The 20,662-nt window shown below is 43.9% G+C and overlaps 1 protein-coding gene across 3 annotated transcripts in view; it reads left to right on the top strand.

The window, feature by feature from the left end:
- The window catches only part of sik3 (SIK family kinase 3), a 32,426-nt gene extending 12,000 nt beyond the window's left edge, over positions 1-20,426 (top strand). Inside the window, exons 3-26 of one of the 3 annotated variants that reach the window (XM_063906834.1) lie at positions 313-376; positions 843-1,004; positions 1,188-1,312; positions 1,552-1,675; positions 1,876-1,994; positions 2,451-2,561; positions 2,819-2,953; positions 3,422-3,502; positions 4,088-4,197; positions 4,603-4,759; positions 5,188-5,337; positions 5,431-5,504; positions 6,474-6,608; positions 8,243-8,384; positions 11,662-11,781; positions 12,522-12,580; positions 12,820-12,929; positions 13,661-13,830; positions 13,953-14,077; positions 14,689-15,443; positions 15,703-15,857; positions 16,433-16,562; positions 16,656-16,782; positions 17,241-20,426. In XM_063906834.1, coding sequence (XP_063762904.1) covers positions 313-376; positions 843-1,004; positions 1,188-1,312; positions 1,552-1,675; positions 1,876-1,994; positions 2,451-2,561; positions 2,819-2,953; positions 3,422-3,502; positions 4,088-4,197; positions 4,603-4,759; positions 5,188-5,337; positions 5,431-5,504; positions 6,474-6,608; positions 8,243-8,384; positions 11,662-11,781; positions 12,522-12,580; positions 12,820-12,929; positions 13,661-13,830; positions 13,953-14,077; positions 14,689-15,443; positions 15,703-15,857; positions 16,433-16,562; positions 16,656-16,777 — 3,435 coding nt within the window. In that variant the 3' untranslated portion in view covers positions 16,778-16,782; positions 17,241-20,426. The remainder of the gene's footprint in view (positions 1-312; positions 377-842; positions 1,005-1,187; positions 1,313-1,551; positions 1,676-1,875; positions 1,995-2,450; positions 2,562-2,818; positions 2,954-3,421; positions 3,503-4,087; positions 4,198-4,602; positions 4,760-5,187; positions 5,338-5,430; positions 5,505-6,473; positions 6,609-8,242; positions 8,385-11,661; positions 11,782-12,521; positions 12,581-12,819; positions 12,930-13,660; positions 13,831-13,952; positions 14,078-14,688; positions 15,444-15,702; positions 15,858-16,432; positions 16,563-16,655; positions 16,783-17,240) is intronic. The other 2 variants (XM_063906835.1, XM_063906837.1) reach the window with 2 other exon arrangements.
- Positions 20,427-20,662: the final 236 nt, after the last annotated feature.

The following is a 20,662-nucleotide window of genomic DNA, read 5'->3' as shown; positions in this document are numbered from 1 at the left end:
TTCCACGTTTTATTTCTGTGATCTTTTTTCACATTTACACCAAATAAACTTGTTACAAGCCTGTGTTTTTATGGCATCTTGTCTGAAACGGCCCCTGCCAGTTAAAACATAATCGAATCACTCCACCGCCACCGAACGTAATGCTGAAATCCTCACACTGCACTGAGTTAAAGGCAGCTTTTTGTTCTATTTCAATCTCCCCCACGTGTGTGCCAAACTGTGCTTACTCATTGTGTTGTGTAATGGGTGAAACCGCCCATCCCTGCATGGCGGGTCTGTGGGTCCTTGTTATCATTTGTTTATATTTTCTAGGTGATGGAGACGGAGAGGATGATCTATCTGGTAACGGAGTACGCTAGCGGCGGAGAGATATTTGGTAAGGGAGTTCCCCACGGTTACCTTGATGTAGATTTTCCTCCACCTTCCCTTTCCCTCTGCTTTCCTTATATCGTTTTTACCACTGTCAAAACACAGATTATGTATATTTCAAAAATGGCCTTTTCGAACATTTCTTACAAGACTTCAAGATCTTTTAAATTCTCTTTCAAGTTAACTCAGTGTAAATCTAAATCCAGTTAAGCATTTTCGTTATGGGAGGGGTTTCTTCCCATGTTTTTGTCACATTACCTTCCTTTATTTGTAGTAGTATGCCCTTCTGTAACACCTATGCTGTCCCGTTTCTCGGCTTTCTTAAGGAATACATATTAAAATCCCTTCTACATTTTTCTTTGATGGCCCAGTGTTGTAATTTATTTTGCCAAATCTGAACCGAATCACAGTCTTTACTTCCTGTATATTCACAGATAGTACTGTACTAAACTGTTCACTGTTTTCCTGCACAGACCACCTGGTGGCTCATGGGCGAATGGCTGAAAAAGACGCCAGGAAGAAGTTCAAACAGATTGTGGCAGCTGTCCATTTCTGCCACTGCCGCAACATCGTCCACAGAGACCTGAAGGCCGAGAATCTCCTGCTGGACCACAACCTCAACATCAAAATCGCAGGTGTGTTTGTTTGCACTGCAAAATGTACGAGTGAGAACATTTCATTTGGTGGTTTTAGTCTGTCTTGTTTGTTTGGGCATTGGCAAGTATCAACATGTGCTTCTGGAGACATTTTGGTTGCATTTAGTCGGTCGGGCAGAGCAGTCTGATTGAACGAACCTACCTCTCCTCTCCCCCTGTCAGATTTTGGCTTCAGTAATCTGTTTTCTCGAGGACAGCTGTTGAAGACGTGGTGCGGCAGCCCTCCCTACGCTGCACCAGAACTGTTTGAGGGCAAGGAGTATGACGGACCTAAAGTAGATATATGGGTGAGTAGGCTTTTAGGTATGCATGACGCCCTGCTGAGCTGCAGGGTGTAGCTAATTGGCTCTAAGACAACCACGAAAATTCTCAATGAATGTGCCGTCTTGAGAGGATTGTGATTTAAGATATAGTATACAATTTCATCTCTCTTGACTATTTCTTGATTTATTTATAATCACAGTAATTGTTTGTCTAGGTCCTATTAAAAAGGATCTCTGTTTCCGGCTGTCTTTTCTGTCTTTAGAGCTTAGGGGTGGTGCTATATGTGTTGGTGTGCGGCGCCCTGCCTTTCGACGGCAGCACTCTACAAAATTTGCGGGCACGGGTTCTCAGTGGCAAATTCCGCATCCCGTTCTTTATGTCCACAGGTAGGATTAAATTCTACATGAATCAACTTCTTACCTGAAACAATACAACCACAATTTTAAGAGAAATTTGACAAAATGTCTCTTTTCTATAAACCACACAGACTGAACATCCGAAAAACATGTCATTTTGTGTGTTTTGTAACAGTTTTCTTTTACGTTTCAAATGGTGGCATTTCACGTGTGTTTGTGTTTGATTGCAGACTGTGAGTACTTGATCAGACACATGTTAGTGCTGGAGCCCAGCAGGCGGTTGACCATGGAGCAGATCTGTAAGAACAAGTGGATGAGACTAGGAGATCCAGACCCAGACTTCGACAGGGTGAGCCCCCGATATCTACAGGGACATGATCTCAAATCAAATCTGCCTCATTTTTCTCCTTGTTCTGAGGTGGTGGATTTCTCTTTGGCTGCATATCGTATTTTTTGCAAATCCTTGTGTTTGTGTCATTCCTGCAAAGATGACTCATCTCCGATCTGCACTTGCTACTGGATGTGTTACATACAAAATAAAAATGTTTTGCCAAATCATTTGATTTCTACTACAGATTGTAAGGATGAATTAGTTACTGATGATTAATATGTTGTATGCCATAAACAACGTCTTACTATTTTTCTTCCCCACTTTGTCTTCACTCTGAGCAGTAACCTCGTGAAATCTATGTCCTTTACTAAAATGTGTAACTACTTCTTTAACTAAATTAGAAATATAGGTTAGGTGTCTTTTTTTTTCAAATGTGAAAAACCCACTAATGAAAGTTTCCTTCTCTTCTTCCAGTTGATAGCAGAGTGTGAGCAGGTGAAGACGGAGAGAGACACAGAGCTCATCAATGAGCAGGTGCTGATAGCCATGTGTGAGATGGGCCTGGACCGAGAGCGCACACTTCAGGTTGGGAACAAATACGAAGCTGACAAATATATTAAAAAACTGCCTTTTGTGTGAAAGAGGGTCATAGTGAACGCTGCTTAGGAGTCACTGTTCTTTGTGAGCCGCTTACAGAGGGAAAACAAACCAAGAGCACGAGGAAATGTTTCTTATCATTTGGCTGCTTGCACCAGACCATCACAATTTAGCATAAAACCATTAGAGCCATATTTAAAACATCATCTCAGCAGCTTATATTCATCCTGCCTTTTCCTCTCTAGTCCCTCCAAACGGATGCATACGATCACTACAGTGCCATCTACAGTTTGCTGGCGGACCGCCTCAAGAAACACAAGACCCTGCGCGTGGCCCCGCCCACACCACGCTCCATTAGCTATCCTCTTAACGCCGTACAGGTAATTCATTGTTCACTGTGTTAGCGTGATGTGGTGATTGATTCTCAACAGTCCTGGGTGAAAAATGTTGGATAGAGGAATGATGTCATTTCAACATTCATAGGTCAGTAATTAATTCGCTTTGATAGTATTTTGGAGAGTTGGGGTTATTCCAAGTATTAGTTTCTGGATCCAGTGGGGCAGTAGTTCTGATTAATAATAGGTTTTTCTGTCTACACCATGACATTTTTTGTAGATATGATTTAATTGTATCTAGAACTCCTTCAGTGTCATAACATTAGCAGTTGATTGTGACAGCTGGAAGAAGAGACGTTTTGTTTAAGGGTTTTTCAGACGCTGACTTTGTCCTTCAGTTTGTGCACTGAATGGACTTGATTGCTTTAACCCACATCTGCCAATCCCTTTGCACAAGTGGGATTGCTTTGCTAAAAAATGAGTCTAACTTCCCGTGTCTGTGTTCATACCCAGCAGACGGATGCACAGGGTAATCCCGTTAGCATGACCGTTCCCCACGTCCAGCTCATCAACCCAGAGAACCAGATTGTTGAGGTGAGTCAACGCTGCCGTGCGGTCATCGGGACGGTCAAACAAACTGCGACCGTGTTGTAAACTAACTTTGTCGTTTGTAATCACTGGCTGTCCCGTATTTTCCGTTTACTACTACAGTTTACTACTGTGAGTGTAGCTCTGGATCCATCTGCAATACTCATAATCACACACACACATGCACTAACACTCAAACAGAACACACACAGCTTCCACGCTGACTCACAAATGCTGTGAAACACAAGAATGCGTCAGATTACTGCATTGCAGCAGGGATTTCAATAGAAAAAACTGAACTTTGAAGCACGTATTTTCAAATGGCAGTGTATCCCACATAATTACATTCAAGCAGTTGATCAAATAACATTTCTTGAAAAAGATCACTGAGGAAAATGTAAAAAAATGCGGCGATGTGTCGCTGAATATACTTTGGCGGCTGTTAATATACCTGGGCACCCCCACATCCCGTGCGATATGCTGAATTTAAATGCATATAACATGTATATGATCTATTATATGTACACAAGCATGTCACACACTTACCAAAGGGCATTAATAATGATAAATATGTGTTTATTTATTGTTTAGCCGGATGGCAACATGGCACTGGACAGCGATGAAGGGGAGGAACCGTCTCCTGAGGCCATGGCGCGCTACCTTTCGATGAGGCGGCACACTGTGGGAGTACCAGACCAAAGGTTAAACACACCTCTCAGTTCTACCATCAGTGATCTATAACCTAGCGCAGTATCACCACATGTATTTTTACTCTATAACTGGTATGTAGTTTCAGCTGATTACTAAAAAATATACTTTCATTTTTATTTACACCAACTTTTTTACTTAAGTCTGGAATAAATCACATTTTCTTTCAGTTTTGGGAAGAAGACTGAATCAAAAAGTAATTTCTTTGAATCAGGTTGGTGGTGCAAGCAAGTGTTTAGCTTCTTGAAGCTTCTATAAATATTCAGCTGGCAGGTATACTGGAGTGTAGGTTATTTAAGGTAGGATTAAATAATCTGTCCATAATTACTTTCCTTGGATATCATATTTCTTCCACCACATAAACTATTTCCTGACATCCTCCCTCCTCCACCCCACAGGACAGAGATGCAGGAAGACCTCCAGAAACTGCCTCCAGGTTTCCCTCGCGGGGCGGTGCCTCAGCCCCCCTTCCCCCCACTGGCCCCCCAAATGAGCCAAATGCACACTCTCATGCCCACACAGAGCATGCAACCCACCCAGCAGCTGGAGTACAAGGTACAGTCGTAGCAGCAGTCTGTCCATGATCCATGTTACCTGGTATCGTTTTTGGTTTAGTTGTTTGTACTAGCAGATCTTATACACAGCCGGAAACATTTTTAAATTGTAATCACAAAACACAAAATTCAAAGGAATACCAAAAAAAGGTTGTACTTTATTTAATGTTTGGCTCTGATTTAAAAATACATTTCAATTGCTTAAACCTCGTGTTAGGAATATTAACGTACATCCATAAATCCCACTCTCACATGCACGAGTTTTGGTACCAACCCCTGCCACAATTGGCATCTAGTAAGATCATAAGGCCAATCTCCTAATGGCATATTTGTGGTGAATATCGACCTATTAATGAATGTGGAGAGGAGATATCAACTTTATTGAGTTTCCTCCTCCAATCTGACTCCCTGTTTCTGCGATCCCTCCAGGAGCAGTCGCTGCTGCAGCCGCCCACCCTGCAGCTACTCAACGGCATGGGGCCTCTTGGCCGAAGAGCTTCCGACGGCGGGGCCAACATTCAGCTACACGCTCAGCTCCTCAAGAGACCCCGGGGGCCCTCACCGCTTGTCGCCAGTCCGGTGAGGATCTGGATGTCTTTATGGGTGTCATTTATAATACCCCTCATATAAAACTGTGGGAAGTTTTGACTGTAAACCCGTTGCCCCTTTCAGCACCCTATCCCTGCTGTAGCTCCGGTGGATGAGGAGGGTTCGGATGGAGAGCCAGACCAAGAGGCCGTGCAGAGGTAACCCGTGGTTTTTGGTGATGGGGAATTCTGTACAGGGGTGCTGTCTAAACTGGATAATCTGAGGCTATTATTATTTAGGTTAACATTTATTCTTTTCAAACTTTATCTCACAACATTTATTATAATCTATTGATGGTAAATACAGGAATGCATCACTGCATTCTATGTTTTTTATCAGCCATAAACACGTTTTGAATATAGAAATGCAAAACACTCTGGGCTAAACCTAACAGAACCAGACAGCGGGGGTTCATAGTTGTTTTATATAAGAGGTCAGACAAATCACTCATATTAAGAACATTGACATAGTAGGAGCTGAAATCAGGACAGGGTCAAACACAGGCTTGGTGTATGGAGTTGTGTTTCCAGCTGCTCCTCTTCAGACAGCACCTTCTGTAGACTGTGCTGGTGTCCTGGGTTGCTGGGAGTGAGTGCCTCCAGGCTGCTCTGCTTTTTCCCACGGGAGGCGGCCACTCTGCTGTGGTGCTTACCCCATCTCTCCTCCTTTCTCCATCGCGCAAGTGCCTTCTGCCACAGTTTCAAACTGACTCTGCCACCAAATCCAGCCCTACTATCTTTCAAACTTTTTGGCCAGAAGCTTCTTTATCTCTTTCATTTCAAAGTGCCAAATTATTCTCCAACCTTTCTCACTCTTTCGCACACAGCTTTGCTAACCCTGAAGCTTGCAAAATGAAAAAAACAAAAGACATCCAGTCCAATCCTAAATTGGAAGCTGGGGGGTGTGGGTGTGGGATACCCATAAGCTCTAACATCCATCTATGGTGTAATTTCATTAATGTTTTTTCTGATTGGCTAAGATGATATGAATGACGGCACCCATTGGCAGAGATGGGAAGGGGCGGGCCTATCCCCCCGTCTCCATTAGCCAATGAGGACAGAGAGCTGACCAGCACTGCTTCCTGTTTCCCACCCTCACCCCCGTCCTCCCCCCTCCCTGCGGCCCAGGTACCTGGCGAACCGCTCCAAGCGGCACACGACGCACGCGCTCATGAGCACATCGCATGGCGAGCCCTCGGCAGAGTCACAGCGGCCCCAGGGCCCCCGCCAGAGGGGGGGCTGGGCCCTCGACACACACACCCGGTGAGGGGACACACCCGCTCCGAGCTGTATATGCACAAAAACTCACACACAAACACACTTTAATGAGGGGCATAGTAAGCCTGACTCTGTCTTTTTCTCTCTCTCTCTCTCACACACATTCACTTGCAATCACAGCTGATCTCACACACACATCTGTGAGAATTTTCTCTCACCATGTGAGAAGGTTTCGCTCCTTCCAAGGAAGAACAATATTTTCTTTGTCAAAAGTGGTGTTTGAGATTGGAGGGTGTGGCACATGAGAGCAGTTCTCCACATCAGCTGTGCGTTTAGAATAACCCTTATCTCCTCATAAGCCTGGGAAAAGCAGGTATGTGACCTGGTCAGATTTAGCAGGTTGTTCTGGTACGAACAACCTTCCCAAAGCTAAATCTTGACTTCTATTCTTTCTCCCTCCTGTAGCGGCCATATTCTAGTGTTTTCAATGTTGTCCAATCCTATCTGGTGACCCCCATAAGTATCATCCTTCTCCAACTCTGTTTAAAAAAGTGTTTTGAGATACTAGGTGTCCTTTTAGTATTTGGATGCAGTGATGAGCAGAACCTGTTAGACAATGTGTGCTGAATTGTTGAAGGACATCACACGCTCTGTTGAGCTACAATAGCGCTGTAAAGCTAGAACTGGTATCTTTGTTCATGGAAAACCTTTTAGCAAACAGATGCTGTGATCTGCTCAACATCTGCATGCCAACTCATTGCAGTTGTTTATGTGCTCTTCACTAAGCAATGAAATGTAGACTATGTCCTCAACTTGCCAGTGATGGCAGATGTTTTTTGCGTGTAGTGCTTAGTGAAGAGCTAAGAAACGTAACTTCCTTAATGTCCTAAAGTTTCCGTTTGTAGATGAACTTCAGTAAACAATATGTGTCAGCTTAAAGGTGTAAATATGAGACATAGCCAGATTTATAAAATTCCTCTTTGAAGTTACAACTTTGCTCTATAACCTGTCTTTTCCCCTGTCATGATCCTGGCAGGATGGACGAAATAACTGGTACCACTTTACAGTAAGACTACCCGTATGAAGGGTTTACGAATAGTTTGTAATTAATTTATGAATTAGGTTGTGAACCCTTTATAAATCATGATAAGGTTTTATAAGACAAGAAATAAACAAAACATCAAGATGGATGGGGGGGAGAATCAACTCCGTGAACAACAGATACAGGATGTTGGCTGATGAAGAAGACGAAGTAAGCTATGTCGCCAATATAAGGCTTAGTCATCTTGCCAAATAGTGAGCCTGTGTTGATGTATGAAAACTATGTTACAACTGGTTTACAAATGGTTCTTAATGATTAATAAGTTGTTTACAACCTAATTTATAACCTAATTACAAACCCTTCATGAGTCCTTTATAAGGGTGGTCTTATTGCAAAGTGGTACCAAATCATTTAAAGGGTGTAGCTGGGTTTCACATATCAATTTTTCTACACTCAATAAATCACAGGCTGACACAAACTTGTAATATTTTGTAGGAGTTAAAGTTTCTTATGTGTGTTTCTGTGTCTGAATGTGTGTGTCAATGTGTCTGTGTCATCCGTCATGCTGCGTCTTCATGTGTGTGTGTGTGTTTGTGTGCACGTGTTTGTGTCTTCTCCCTATGGCCCCCCTCCTCAGATCGAGCTATAAGGACTGTAACACCCTTCATCTCCCCATGGAGCGCTTCTCCCCTGTCAGGCGCTTTTCTGACGGCGCAGCCTCCATCCAAGCCTTCAAGGCTCATCTAGAGAACAGCAGCATCATTAAGCAGCTCAAACAGGTACATCACCCTGCTCAAAGAGGACATGTTCTACTCTTTTCAGGTTCATATTTGTATTTTATGCCTCTTCTGTGACATGTTTACATGCTTTAATGTTCAAAAAGCTCTTTATTTCTCTCATACTGCCTGTGCTGCAGCACCTCTTTTCTCCTCTGTCTGAATACACAGCCAAGGCTGCTCTGATGTTTAGCTGGCCGGCTCTGATGTGATTGGTCAACAGCTTAGAGATGTCCCGCCCCTTATCCTATTACGTACAATGTGTTGAAGCGCTTGCTAGTGGAAACACAAGTGTTACATAGGGGTGTCAAAGTTAAATAAACAAAGGAGTCCAATGGTGTTTCAGGCATGGAGGGGGGGCATGTGGGAGAGAAACTCCCTCTGAAGAACTTTGGGATTTTAGCCCTTGCAGACCATTTACATGCACACAAACCTATATAACACTCCAAAAAGCATAATAGGGAAACTTTAGTATCATGGAGTATCATCTACTTCTCCTGCCTGCTTAACCTGTCTTACTGTCCAGGAAAAAAATAGAAAACACAAATCTGTGGAAAGGTCCATAGAGTTAATGAGCTATACTGAAAACACTTATTTCACATTGTGCTGAAGTTTCAAAAACTGCTGTAAGGGCGACTACATGCTCTAAAGAAAATAAAGTGCCGAAATAGTGACACCAGGCAACTACTCTGATGCAATGGTTCTCTGGGGGATACAAACCAAAGGTCTCTGGTATTGCAAATCTGCCTGTCATAAGCTGAGGTCAGTGATACAGCAGTTGGTGCAAGAGTAGTAATCCTAGATAGATAGATGCGGGCCACATTGAGGATTCTGACTGTTGCTACATCATCCTTTCTCTGGGCTCAGCTACCATTTCAATACAAGAAAAAGAAAGCCACAGTAAGGGGCTCACGATCATGATTTTTAAATAATCTTTTACATTTAAACTTTTTTCCTTTTCTTATGGCTAACTATTGGATGCAGTGTTAAAAAACCAAAAAAAAAAACGTAGTGCCATCAGTCCTTTCTGACCCAATGGAAGCTTTTCATTCTCTCTCAAATTCCCTCACTCCCCAACCCTACTCGCGTCTTATCTCCTCCCAGCGATGACCTGAGAGAGATGCCAGGTCGGAGGCAGCCAAATGATAAATCCTTGGCTGGTGACGCCACTCGCTTTATTACCTGCCGCTTAGCTGATTGTGGTACCAATGTCCACAGAAGCTGTTTTAATTAGGCCAAAGCAGCTTTCAAGTCACTAATCTGCCACGGTCAGCAGGCCAGTTTAACTTGACCTTGTTAAGAGCATCAACGGTACTTCTAAACATCATTTGATATCCCCTTTCAATCTTTCAATTTGCCAAATAGCAAAATTAACTTAATTGTAAATTAAAACACAGATTTTAAACTGCTACTTCATGTGATGCCATAACACTTGGCAATACATTTATCTTATATATTCTGCATTATAGTGGAGGGGTATGAGTACAAGGTCAAAGGAGGAGAGAGGATGCAGGGAGGCCTCTGTTAGCTTAATGAAAAGGATCCACTCCTGGAGTTCAGATCAAGTCTCTACGATTTTCTAATGTTCAAGCGAGACTAATGAAAGTCTTACTTAGCCTTTCGAGTGGCATGATAAGGCTACATTAAGATAAGAGCATGGGTTTACACAAGTGCAAGGTGAAACGGGGTAACTTTGTTGGGTAGACACCAGGCGACAAATTGGCCGCTCAGTGAAACTGGCAGAGCGCGGGCCGAACTCTGGGCAGTATTGACAGGCTTAACGGGGCAGGGCAGCAACTAAAGATTGTTCTCATCATCAATAAGTCAGCTAATGTCAGAAAGCAATCAAATATATGTCAAACCCAGTTCCTCAATGTTTGTAAAATGTTCTGCTTTTTCATTTCCAAACCTAAAAATATTCGGTTTATAATCAGATGTTTAGGATGAAAACAGGTGGGTCATCTTATGGGGTTTAACCTGCTGGATAAACTAGAAATATGATATAAAACAGTGCAAAATCACAAAACAACCAACATTTAAAGAAAAAAAAAATCCGGATTTGTTTACATGAAAATGTCTTTCTTTGAATTGGTCAGTCGACCAATCATTGTAGTTCTACAAGTGAAGTGACAAATGGCATATTTCTTCACCTTTCACACTCAATACAGTAACTTAATTAAAAATGTTTATCTTGAGCTATACGGAAACAATCAGGTATTCGAGAGATGCTGCCATTCAATACATTTACAAACACACATTTAATGAGCACTTTGAATGCTTTTTAAAATGATGGTGTTGAGAACACTTCCACTGAAATGAATTCCTCTTTCATAAAAGGAAAAAGGTCTGGTGGTCCAGGTAAGGCGAAAGTGTTGACAGTCCATAAGGACAGGGATAAAACTCTTGACACAATTAGACTTGCTGTAATCCAGACACAGGGTTGCCTAAGGAGTGCTAACCTCAAGCTACCTCTCGAGACATCACATCATCCGCTGTGACACTGCAATGGGATTACTTCACCCAGTCGGAGGTTCGGGGCGGGAGTATAATCATCATGTTGTCATTGGGGCGTGCTCCTGCATGTTGGGATTATGTGATTTATCTTACGTGTTAAGAGGGTTAATACAGCTAGTGGAGAGGTTAACTCGCACATGACCTACTATAGACCCGGTTAAAGAGATTTGTTGACTTGAAATCAACAAGTGCAGTACCTAGTATACCACTTCAGACCGTGTTGCAGCAGGACTGTTGTTTTCTTGAGTTTGGATGTTATTTTACAGCCTTTTGCACTACAGTTACTTTTATTAACAAAATATAACACTTCACTAAACATTCATTGGCTTAATTGTAGGAGCCGACCTGTGCTCTTCAAGCATTTGGACTTTCTTTCATATTAAAGTCAGCCTCAACTCCCACTAGGACATTTAAAGTGCATTTCCTTAGAGCGCTAAACACCATTAACTGATTTAAAATGCAATGTTTGCAAAAAAACTGCTTGTTGTTGGTAGGTGTAATACCTCAAGATGCAATTTCGTACAAACACGTTAAGAATTAGTAACAAAGGTTACATATCGATGATCAAATACACATTTCTATTTCTGCCAGACAAGTTAAACACGGATAGATTTGAAATGCTTTAGTTAATTTCAGCCATTAAAGGATAAGTTGCTTTAAAGTTTTGGCTTTTGTTCTACATGCAACACTTAACCCTCTGTTAGAGTTACTTCCTTGTTGGCATATAAATGTAATATTTGGGAATCCTGTCTTTGTTTTCCAACAGGAGTGTGAACAGCTGCAGAAAATGTATGCTGCTCAGCAGGATGAGCGACTCCTGGAGCACACCCAGCAACAGCATATCCTCTACCAGCACGAGCAACAGATCCTCCACCAGCAAATCCAGGTGTGTGACGCAGACGAGTCATAATGACGTCATTACAGGCCGAAACTAAACCCTCTGCGCATTGTGGTTTCCTAAAGCATTGTGAGGTTTGCAATAGGTTATAATCTGGAGTCTTAAAAACAACTGAGGTGAAAGAGGGTCATAACATGAGGAAAGCTTACTCAACAGGTTGGATTTAAATCAGCAAAATGGGACGCGATATGATTGTCCGCTCTTGTGACGGAAGATTGAGATATTAGATTTGTTTACTGACTGGGAAGAACTTGCTTGGGTTAAAAATAACAGTAGGGCTGCAACTCCTTTAATTAGAACTCAATCTGCAGTTTATTTTCTAGAGAAACCATCTCCTATTGAAGATTTCAGTCGACTTTAACAGGGCTGCACCGAATAGTTTTAAAGCTGTGTTCATAATGTTGATACTCAAATTCAGTAACAGATACAAGCTATCACTACACTCACATTAATTATATAAAACTACTTGTAGAATAAGTGTATCCAGACTTGTGTGATTCAAAAAGTGTACAATAACAAATATAACTGCAGCTAAAAAACAGTTTGCTCTCCCACTGCTGCCGTTATGAAGGGAGTAATCCCGCTGTGTAAACCGGGTGGCCTTACAGTACCGTCACATTTATATAACAACAAAACAGGGCAAGGAGTTCATGTGATACTTTAAATACGTTCTTTAAAATGTAAAATAATAACATTTATAACAACATTTTGTTTCTCTCTACCTGCAGGGTCTGTCTTTAGGCCATGGAGAGAGCCAGCCCAGTCATCTAACCCACCAGCTCCAGAGGTGAACACACACACACTCACACACACAAACACACACATTACTCATCAGCTATTGAGCGGTGAACAATGAACTTGATACCGTGGTGCAGTGCTATCGACTGTAGTGTTACATCATTGTCCTCTCTCTCTCTCTCTGTCTCTCTGTCTCTGTCTTTCTCTCTCTCTCTGTGTCTCTGTCTGTGTGTGTGTGTGTGTGTGTGTCTCTCCTCTCCTCTCCTCCTCTGTGCTGTCCTCCCTCAGGTTGCGCATCCAGCCCTCCAGTCCTCCGCCAACACATCCCAGCAACCACCTCTTCAGACAGCCCAACCAGAGCCCTCCGCCCGGCTCTGCAGGCATGATGCAAGGGCATGGTTAGTAACACCGTCGCAGGAGTGTTTTGGAATGCTTCCAACGACTGATGATGTGACTAGAAATGTATAGATCCATCTTCCTTTGGTCTATATCCTCTGACAGATTACAGAAATAGCAGACTGGTTATCAAACTCAGTTTTTGACTGTTCAGTACTATTTTAGTTTACACATATTATCATTTATTTTTTAAATGGATACACTGGAGGGGTTATTCATGCTCTTCATTTCTTACTGGCCTTTGTCATCTGCAAACAGACACAGACGTTCATTCCTGACATTGTGTAAAGAATAATGTACTGGAAGGCCTAGTTTATGCCGACTCAATGAATATGTTTTTCCAAGTGTGACCAAGGGCACCAGGTGAGTAAACACATCAATCAACAAGCGCACAATAAACTGTGATTAACATGTTGATATAACAGCTGATTTGATTCACCTAGTCTAACGGAACCATTAATGAGGTAGCCCGTTGGGATCAAGCCCAAAAACGAATTAAGAAGCGGTAATATAAATGTAGGTAGCTCTCTTCCAAACACCGTTTCTTTCTGGAAAAACACCAAATGATGGGATGTAAACCAAGAAAAATAGGCCAGGGTTCAGATATGAATGTATGCTAGACTTTGAACTTGCGCAGAGTCTGTTTTCTTACCTTGTTTTTTAATTTCATTTCAAGAAATCAATCTATGACGATGTCACAGATGTTGCTCTCATGAGCCCTCTCCCCTCCTAGGCTGTCCGTCACCAGTGCAGTACCAGCACGGTTCCCCAGCGCTGTACCAGGCCCAGAGTGGCAGCCCGCCCCCCACAGGCATGCCTCGAGTCTCTATACCAACCAATCAACAAGCAGCCTCCGCTCGCCCCACCGTCCCGTTGGCACAGGGTGTACCTCAACAACAGCAGGTGACTGCAGAGAGCCCCTCGCATTTCCTTTTTACTGATATCAACATGTATAGTTTTTGAGTGAAATCTTCTCTGAATGTGAGGTCACTCTGATCAATAATGAATATCGACTGTTTGTTCAGGTGACCATTCAGGTTCAGGAGGTGGAGCTGGGAGGTGTAGCACAGAGACAGGGCGGCTTTTTGTCCACGCCTGGGCACAGAGTCCTCGGGAAGCAGCTTAGCGCAGACAATGCCGAGACGCACAGGTGACCCCCCCTCCCATCCTGTCTGCACGTCCCCCGATGGCGGCCCAACATTTCCAGTGGACTGTTTCTGTGTCGTCTTCCGTTTTATCTTCCGTTTCATTTCTCTCCATCACCACTCTTAAGACGCCTCCATGCTGTTTCTTTTGTTCATCATCGTGTGTTTCTCACTCTTTCTGTTTTGCATTTTTCCTATGTCCTCTGTCTTTTATACAAATTGTATTTCAGCCAATAATACTGTTGTCCAGGCCAGATATTCTATGTGAGAGATTCCAGACAAATTCTCCTCCTCAGTGTAGCTGGGTGAGTTTTTGGGTGTCAGTCTTTTTCAAGTATGTTGCAGTCTCAGCAGTAGGTAGGAGATGAGTACTCCTGGAACCCCTGGCTGTTTCATCCCGTAAAAAGTCCCCTTAAACCCGGACTGTCTTCACTGAGAGAACGTGAAACAAACTTTAAACCTTACCGGATCTAAATGTGCCCTTTTGAAACCTCTCAGTGAATACGTGCTCCTGTTGATTAGTGAAAGCTAAAAGCAAAGACGTATTTATTTATAATCTAAAGAGGATGCTTGGTGTTTCAGGTGGCTAATCCTCCTCTGCATTCCTCCCGTACAGCCGCAGCCTGGGCCGCTTCACACCGGGCTATGACCAGGCGCAGTTTAACCCCCACCTCTTCTCTGGCGACGCTGCGTCCCGGGGGGCCGCCTACGGCCACTACCTGCAGGGCACCTCCCTCACAGTTCCCGGCCTGGAAGATTACCAGAGCGGGGCGGTTGGGGCCGGCATCTATGGCCCCCCCTCGACACTTCAGCAGGCCCTGCTCTCCCCGACTCCTTTGGACTACCGCCCCCCGCAACAGCATGTCACTCCCACCCTGCAGGGCCTTCTGTCCCCCCGCCACTCTCTAACAGGCCATGCCGACCCCAGGCTGCCCCCCCAGGACCTGGCTGCCCTGCTGAAGAGGCACAGCCCACGGCCGTGCCAAGCGGCCCCCACCCCACCCAGCGGCGCCCCCCAAGAGTATGGCGAGATGCTGCTTCTCCGCCAGCTAAGCCAGGGTGAGACCTTGGAGCAGCCAGCACCGCAGGGGGCCCCCGGAGGCCAACACTACCACCACCTGCTCCAGATCCGACCCCCCGACGTGCAGCCCCAGCAGCACCCGGCCCAGGGACCCTGCCCCACCCTACCCCACTCCGAGAGCATGGAGGAGGACGAGGTGCCGACCAGCTACCACCACCCCCACGAGGGCCTGCTGGCCAAGGCAGGAGATGGTCATGAGCTCCTGGGGCCCCCCCAAGGTGGCACCCCGCCCTACACCTCCCCCACACACAGGCACGGTGGATACCTACAGAACGCTCCTGCAGCCAGAGGTAAGACGGGGCAGATCCACACTTGGGGGGGGGGGGGGGGACGTTTCATTCCTCAAATGTGCACAAAGCAACAAACCATTCAGCTTTCTGTGGTATTTTATAAAGTTCAAATATAGATATTTCTATTTTCTATTTTATAAATCAGAATATATTTGGGCTCTGCAGGGAGGGAACACCCATCAGCCCTGCACTGACTAACCTCTGTTCTGAAGGAAAGATCATCACATGGTGTATTCAGTTCCCTCATATCTTTTCTCAGAGTCTGAGCATGTGGAGTGCAGGCCCCAGGGGCAGGCCATGGAGGTGCCTGACCATAATGGTGTGGGTTATTCGCGGGCTCCCCAGCCTGACACCTACAGGTCCCGTGGACAGCTGCAGCGCCACCACACCATCCAGACCTGTGACGACGCCTATGTGAGTGATACCGCTGCAATACAATGACTAGACCTACGTTATGTTTCTTCTACATTAGAGTTATGTACTTACATTATCACAAAGGTTTCATACAATTTTCAATCCAAGAGAAATATTACATTTTAATCAAGGTAGCCTTCTGTTTCATGTGGTCGCCTGTTATGTTAAACCCCCTTTAAGCAAGCGTCAGGATCTGCATAAATTCACTTCCTTTATTCAGTTTCAAGCCACAGTTTACTAATATACTTTTTGGATCTTGTTTATTTTTTAACTAAAGAAGAAGAAACTCCTGGCAAACGTTGTTAGGAGAGCACATGTTATGATCCCATGCTACTTTTAAATGTTTTTTTGTAGTTATTTTGATTGGAAAAACCTGCGGTGATGCAAAATTACATCTTGTGCATTCAAGCCTGCAGCGCTGACACTTGAAACTGGGTATTTCAGTGCGCTACATGTGTGACAATATGCTAGCATGCAGGGCTGGAGAGAGCATGTTTAGTAGAGGGATGACTGAAGGCGGAAAGCAGACCTCTCACTGTAAACATGTTGTTAACAGTTTTCCTCTTTCTGTCCAGGATCAGGTAGAGCCTATGTCAGGGATGAGCCTGTTGGCCGGGAAGGCACTAAGCTCCGCTCGCATGTCCGACATTCTCAGCCAGACGTCTCTGACAGGAAGCCAGCAGCTGCGCCAGCGGGAAGAGTCGGGTCAGTAGGAGACGTGCTTTCATCCAACTCAAAATACTGCCTCTGTAGTCGTCCTTATTTGTAAAATATGTGTGTTTTGTTCCTCTCACGCAGCGTGTGACGTGGAGGAAGAGCTCCTTGCGGCAGCCTGCTACCCCTCCTCCTGCACCAGTGACATGCTCCTCAGCTACAAGCCTCCCGACCTGCAGTACAGCATGGAGCAGGCTGGGGTCTAGCACAGGTACACACGCGTATAAAATGCCTTTTTTCTCTTTTTTTTTAATCAGTCAGCCATGTCAGTGGTTTTGACTTTTCCTGACACTTTTTTCATCTGTGAAAAGTATTTATTATAGTGGTTTCAAGTTAAAACACAGAATCCCAGCGGATACAATCAAGGCTTTATGAAACCAATCATACAAACACAGAAACTCATTTTGATTGAGAAGTTAGCTAGCTTTGGAAACTTCAGATACAGGTCATAATACAAAGTCTGAGGTGGCTTTTAATGTTGGTATTTCAGACCACTGCTGATACAATGTGAAGATCAGATATGATGAGGTAATCAATATACTGTGAGAAAACATGTTATTTGCCACAGATCTACGGGGGGGGGGGGGGAGCTTGAAAATGGGCTACATTTGTCTTTGGAAAAGGTGTAGGACCCCTCATGAACTGTTTCTTATTCCCCTCTCTCATCAGGAAGGGGTGCCTCCTGTGCAGCGGTCCATATCAGCCATCCTGAGTTGAGCAGCATCACACCAAACCACCGTTCTCTGCACAAACAGGGGCGCTCTACGTCCATCTGTCTGTCTCCATCAGTCCTCGGGAGGGCAGTCCGCCGCAAGAGAGGGGGAGTGTGGGTGGGTGGGTGTTATACATTAGTGGGGGTGAGGGTCACAGACGGGGCCTCGGGTTTAGTAGGTCAAAGTGCCAGCATTTTTCTGCACAGACATCCAGCATCCATCTCCGCAGGTTGTCTCCTCTTTTTCACATCCCATCATGGGCAGATCGGGGTTCCACTCATTCCCCCCTCCTCACTTCCTCCCTCCTTCACCACCACCCTCGTCCACCTGCCGCCATGACCTAATCCTCCCCTTTCACCCTTTATCTTCTATTTACTGTTGGCATACTTCATGATGTGCCTCATTGGCCAACGCATTGATACAGTTATAGTTTAAAGAGTCAGAGAACCATACACACTGCTGCCACAAACCCAAAGTATTCACATTAAGTGTGAGTGTGTGAGTGTGTGAGTGTGAGTGTGAGTGTGTGTGAGTGTGTGTGCGTGTGTGTGCGTGACTGAGAAGAAGATGTAAGTGGAGGGGAAAGGTGAGGTTCAGTCTGCTCCTCCATCCCTCCCCACCTCCTGCTGTCCCCGCAGCAGATCATTCCTGAGCGGGCTGAAGTCTCAGCGGCGGTGGCGGCCATGTGCCCACTTTTTTTCAGCTTTGTCGGGCGCAAAAACCGCTCTCTCCAAAGATGGAGCTCAGTGACATCGCACAGGACAAACCAGCGCTCCCATTGTTTTTGTTTTCCTTTATTGTTCTGGCATTCATTTTATTTCGTATTTTCCTTTAAACTTCATTTGTATGGCTGATGTCCATGTAGGCATTATGGTCAATATTGTTACTCTTATTGTTATTACTGTTTCCTGTAAAAGAGGTTTTATCATAATGAATATTATTATTATTATTATTATTAAAGGAAAACAGTTCTGTGTTGCAAGGAAGACAACATTGTTCTTTGATTACTTCAGTAATTCTGCACTTTCGGTTCAAGCTATCCTCTCTCTGTCTGTCCCCCCCCCCCCCTCTTCGCTCTGTTTCCCCGCTTTTTCAAATCCTCTTCCTAAATTCCCCCACCTTTTTGGTTACCCTCCACCCTCCTTTCCCATGTCAGTGACAGTGTATTGCATTGTGGGTAGTTTTACCAGACATTTGCTCCTTTTCCTTGTACAGTGACGCCATGTATAGAACGCTATTGCAACTTCTGTATGAAATTCATTTCTTTTTTGTTTTTAGATGTCGGGGAGGCTTTTTTTATATTGGTATTGTTTATCATTTGTATTTTTGGATGTTTTTTTTTAGTTTTAATGAATTTTGAGATTTCTAGCCAAAAGAAGACAGAGAGAAGAGACCTTGTGATCTTTCTGTGTCGTAAAAAAGATTGTTCTTATTTGTTTTAATATTATTATATATCGAGACACTTGAATAAGAGGAGAGTAATTATTTTGTGTTGCTTTTAAAGTATCATTTCAATCGATGTTGTTGTGACTGTCATTCTTGTTGATGTTGGGCCTGTTTTCTGTTAACGGGGTCGTTGTGGCAGGCTATACAGGGTCAGGCTTTGGTTTTTTGTCTGGGTTGGTTCGGGTGCTACAGAGACTTGACACTCAAAAAAACAAAAAGAGACTAAAAAAAATCAAGGGAATAACTTGTAATATAGCTGACATATCATCCTAAACATCCCGAGTGTAGAGATGGACAAACCCCACTTCTCTTTCTCGCTGCCCTACCTATCTGCTGTGATCCTCCGGCCATCTTTTACTACATTGGCTTCTGATCGGACGACGCCTTACGGACACGGCTAACCTCGTTACTTCGGCGGAGGAAACTACAACTACTATTACTCAACCTTCTCACCCCTCCTATTCAGTTTTAGTTATTTACTTGTTTCAGCCCTGGAAGGGAAGATGGGAGGAAGTGATGACTGCGTTTCATGAACAGTTTATGGATCTTGCTGCAGATGGATACATCTTGAGACACCTTTCAAACATTACACAGGAAACCTTTCCGGAGGTGACCATAGGAAGGAATAGCTTGATTTGGACTTGGACACAGCAGAGGAATACAGATGGAGGCTACAGCACACTGGGGACCACAGCAGAAGATTGAACCTCTCCCTTTTTTTAAAAAACGTTTTATTTTATTGTTTGACTTCTATTTATCCTCCTATATACTGAGTCTATATTGGGCCAGCAAGAGACTGTGGTGCACAGAGTAAAGCTCCACTTGTACGTATTCATACTGGCCAGGTTTCACAATAGCTGGCTGCACGGTTGACTTTTCATAATGCTATAAACATCTGAGAGCTGTAGACTGTGTCATGCAGCGCCTGTGCTGTTCATTTGCACGCTGTCACTTCCTGTTTACCAACAATCGCTCCCCTTCAGAGCAGACTGAATTAGCTATAGCGGTAAATCAGAACCTCTAAAACGTGAGTGCGTACAGAAGTGAAAGACACTCTTATTTTCTTTCTGGGTTTTTTTCTAAAGTGGCTCATAGGGCAGAAGGCAGTTCCCTTTCCATCTCGGTATTCCCTAATTCCTCTTTAAGATCCATCCTCCTGTTTTCTTTCATTGTTTGAAATGAGATCTGGAAGAGAAAGACGAGAGGAGATGTCTGTAATGGAAGACTTTGTCCCTTGTCCCATGGCAGGATAGAAATCCTGCATTTAAGACCAGAGGCTCTACGTTGTCTATTGTGAGCAGAACTGTTGTTTCAGGAAGGGAAAGAGCCGAGGTCACAGGAAGGGACAGCGTGAATGGAAAGTACTGCAGATGACAGAGGGGTAATAATGCTTCACACACATCTATCTTCTGCCTGATGAGACTGACCCACCTCCCCCACCGTCTTAACTCTCCCTTCCCCTGCGTCTTTTCTCTCCACCCCAGCCTCAGCAAGCCAGCTCTGCTCTACTCTTGTTTCTTAGGTTCATTTTTTATTTGATTTCTATCGGTTCATTTTGTCCCTTTTTTTTTGTCGTTTTTTGTTTTTGTTGAGTACAAAAATACTAAAGTGCAACAACAATGATTAAAAAGAATATCAACCAAACTGAGATGGATAAATAAATATATATAAATAAAGAAATAATTTAAAAAGGTCATGACTTGTGTGTCTTTGTGTAAACGGCTACAGGCCACAGATTGTAATTGCTTATAGTGCAGTTGTGTTTTTATTTCTAATGTTAAATTTGAACCCTTTATCTGTTTTTACACCTTGGAAACAGTCAGTGATTTGTGTGCTAGACTCCCAATGAACAAAATCTGCCATTTTTTTTATCTGATCATCGTCTTTCAATTGATAGATGTATTGTTAGATGTATAAAATGTTGTAAAACTT

Source organism: Eleginops maclovinus, chromosome 18 (assembly GCF_036324505.1).
Source record: "Eleginops maclovinus isolate JMC-PN-2008 ecotype Puerto Natales chromosome 18, JC_Emac_rtc_rv5, whole genome shotgun sequence".
Classification (NCBI taxonomy): domain Eukaryota; kingdom Metazoa; phylum Chordata; class Actinopteri; order Perciformes; family Eleginopidae; genus Eleginops; species Eleginops maclovinus.
The sequence above is the reverse complement of the archived record's forward strand: the minus strand, read 5'-3'. Positions and strand labels throughout refer to the sequence as shown.